This window comes from Cyprinodon variegatus, unplaced genomic scaffold (genome assembly GCF_000732505.1).
Source record: "Cyprinodon variegatus isolate N-32 unplaced genomic scaffold, C_variegatus-1.0 Scaffold2016, whole genome shotgun sequence".
Lineage (NCBI taxonomy): Eukaryota > Metazoa > Chordata > Actinopteri > Cyprinodontiformes > Cyprinodontidae > Cyprinodon > Cyprinodon variegatus.
Genome location: NW_015152469.1, coordinates 2,188 through 5,149, shown reverse-complemented (window position 1 = coordinate 5,149; position 2,962 = coordinate 2,188). Strand labels below are relative to the sequence as shown.

The 2,962-nt window shown below is 42.9% G+C and overlaps 1 protein-coding gene across 1 annotated transcript in view; it reads left to right on the top strand.

Moving 5' to 3' along the window:
- Positions 1 to 2,956, top strand: part of st3gal3 (ST3 beta-galactoside alpha-2,3-sialyltransferase 3) — a 55,387-nt gene extending 52,431 nt beyond the window's left edge. Inside the window, exon 7 of the mRNA XM_015405153.1 lies at positions 2,039 to 2,956. Coding sequence (XP_015260639.1) covers positions 2,039 to 2,128 — 90 coding nt within the window. The 3' untranslated portion in view covers positions 2,129 to 2,956. The remainder of the gene's footprint in view (positions 1 to 2,038) is intronic.
- Positions 2,957 to 2,962: the final 6 nt, after the last annotated feature.

Here is a 2,962-nt window from a genome sequence, read left to right as displayed (position 1 = left end):
TTCCCATTGGGAACCTGCTAGCACTAAGTTGCTAACTGGTTAGCAAGATGCTTCTGACAAACTGGCTACAATCAAACCTGCTTGCAAACCTTCCGCCACAACAATCCCGCCCCCTTGATAATCGACCAATCACATTCACTTTATTCACTCGTGTAAAGTTCACTCGGGAGAATTCGGAAATGCAACGTTTTGAACAGCCGCTTCCCTACGACTTTAAATGTCAAATGTTTATGCATTTTTTTTTTTTTATTCTTGCTCTTAGTGGGTCGTTCTGTCAGCTAAAAGCATGTTTTAGAGTCTCTATAGTCCAGTTAATGATTATCCATTAATAAATAGTTGATGATTATTTCAATAATCGATTAATCGGATTGTTTTAGCGTAATAAATATTAAATCCATGACTGGCTGTAGTTTTACAAACGTTCGGGATTGCATTCTTTTTCTCATTTTTATGTCCAAAACTTGTATTTTGCAACAATAATGGAACAAAATACCCTCCATAATGAACGATCTGCTGAGGCTGGAGCTGATCAGAAATGCTGGGATCCTACCAACGGTTTTAAATGTTTTAAACCAACATGGCGCTCCAAGGTAACCCCAGGCTTCTGAAAGCCGTTTATAGCTGATGGCGTTTTCAGTTCATCCAGCTGTTTCAAAACAGATGATGTGTATCAGAGTAAAAGGTGATAAAGATCAGCATCCGTCTTTTATGCTTGATAAAGCTCGCTGTACCTGCATTCCTCTCTGCTCTCTAGGCTTTTCATCTCCAGGATCGTCACCTGGACGCCTTATTAGAAAGTCAAAATGTCTTTTTTATTTTAAGCTGTAGTTTAGAATGTTAAACGCAAAAACATCGGTTTCTGTACTGTAGAGTAAAATGAACTTTGCTTGTGCTCTAAAACGCTGCTGCATGTGGTCCTGAAATTTAAGGAAATTTTTAAATTGATTAAAAATAATTTGTTTTTATAAAGAGGTGATAGAGATGCTCTGTCTGGCCCTCGTTATTTCGTTTTAGGGAGGTTCAAAGAGGATCACTACTTTATCCATTTTCTGTCCTGAACTCCTATCATGGGGAAAGTTTTATATTTTAATGTTTCATTCATTGTTTTTCCTCCAGTCTGTCCTGCTTCCTATAAACGCGATGTGCGACTCCAAACGGATTCTTTTGTATTTTCCCCCAAAGCGGATGTTTTACTTTGAAACCGCGTCTCTCTTCCTGTCCGACCAATGAAATAGTTGCTGAATTGCTGCATAGTCTGACTAAAATAGACCTGGCCTCTAGTCGGAGCTACGCTGCCCCCTGCAGGAAATCGTGTCATGTGTGATCATCCCCATTAGCCCCATTTACCATTTTGAAACGGTAAATGGAGCTAATGGGGATGGATGGACGGTAAATGGAGCTAAAAATTTGCAAAAATAGCCAAGGCAGCGCGTTTCACTTTACTGAGCTTCATATTCCTCTGCTACTCATTTGGCTTCTGGATAGACGAGTCCGAGTAGCGCCATCTCACTGCGGAGCTGAGTCCCACCTGGTTTTTAGACGTACAGTGTGAGCAGGTAGATCGCATTATAGCGTCGGGTCATACAATGCGAGAACAAAAATCGTGAGCTGTGAACTTTTAAACCCTGCGTTTTCGTCGTAAAGTGCGAGCTGTAGCTGCGAGCAACGGTTGAAAATATCGTACAGTCGATGCCCGGCTTTACAGAAAATGGCCTAAAAAATCTTTTCTTCAGCAACTGAATGATAACAAAACACATGTATGAGAAAAGCTCAAGGAAACTGATTCATTCTTTAAAGAAAAAAATCTGCAATAAAAACATTTGATCATTTCCAGAATTTGGTTTCTTTAAATCCGAAGATTCTTTTCAGATTCACTGGATATTAAAGTCTCCATGACATTGTTTGTCTTTATTGAAGCGGTTCCCAATAATCCTTTATTGGAAACTCAATCTAAAAAAAGAGAATAAAAGAAAAAACACATATATATGATATAAAAAAACATCTAACGTAAATCTGTTCTTTTTTTGTTTTTCTGCAGTCTTGGACTCACAACATCTCCAAGGAGAAGGAGTTTCTCCGTAAGCTGGTTAAAGCCAACGTTATCACGGATCTCACCAAAGGAATCTGAGTTTACACCCACATCCTCCCTCTGCCGCTTCCACGGAAGACCGACCTGAAAGCTGGAACGCAGCGAGAACCCCCTCAGGGCGGGGGGTTGATGAAAGATGCTCTTGCGTGCCTTCAGAACTGAACCATGACTCAGTAGGACCGGACCTGCCGGCGGCGGCGTGCCAAGCGGCCGCGCCGCTTCAGACGTACTGTATCAGTGTGAGGACGGCGGCCCTGCAGGCTCTCTGCTCCTGGACCCGGGGCGGCGTGTGGGGGACGGGTCGCGCATTAGCAGTGCCAAACGCGCCGGGGAGCCCCCCCACCCCCCTCCTGTTTTGCCTGAATGTATTCTCTTTACTCTGTAAATATCAAAGGTTTGTACTGTGCTTTTTACCGAGCTGCAGTAGCTCCATCACCTCATCCGCCTCCTTCCAATCATGGTGTCATTGAGTCCGAGTCCGTGTCCCGACCCGTTCGCAAATCAATCTTCACCTCCAAACGGAACGTTTGAACATTAATCACCGTCAAAGGCCTGTTTGTGTTGGATGGAGATGTGGTTAGAAAAGCTCTAATTGAAAGTGGCCTCATGTTGCAGAGCAGGTTTACAGCCATTACACCTCCTTATTCATCATGTGTCTCAGCCCCCCCACCCCTCCTCCCCAGCCCAACTACATATCTTCTTCTTCTTCTTCTTCCTTCATATCTTCTTCTTCTTCTTCTTCCTTCATATCTTCTTCTTCCTTCTCAGCCATGGAGGTCATCTGGCTGCATACCTGAGGTCAGACACCATCAAAGTCTGAAGTTTATAATGAGGAAATGAAGCAAATTTATTTAATGATGCAACAATCTGTGC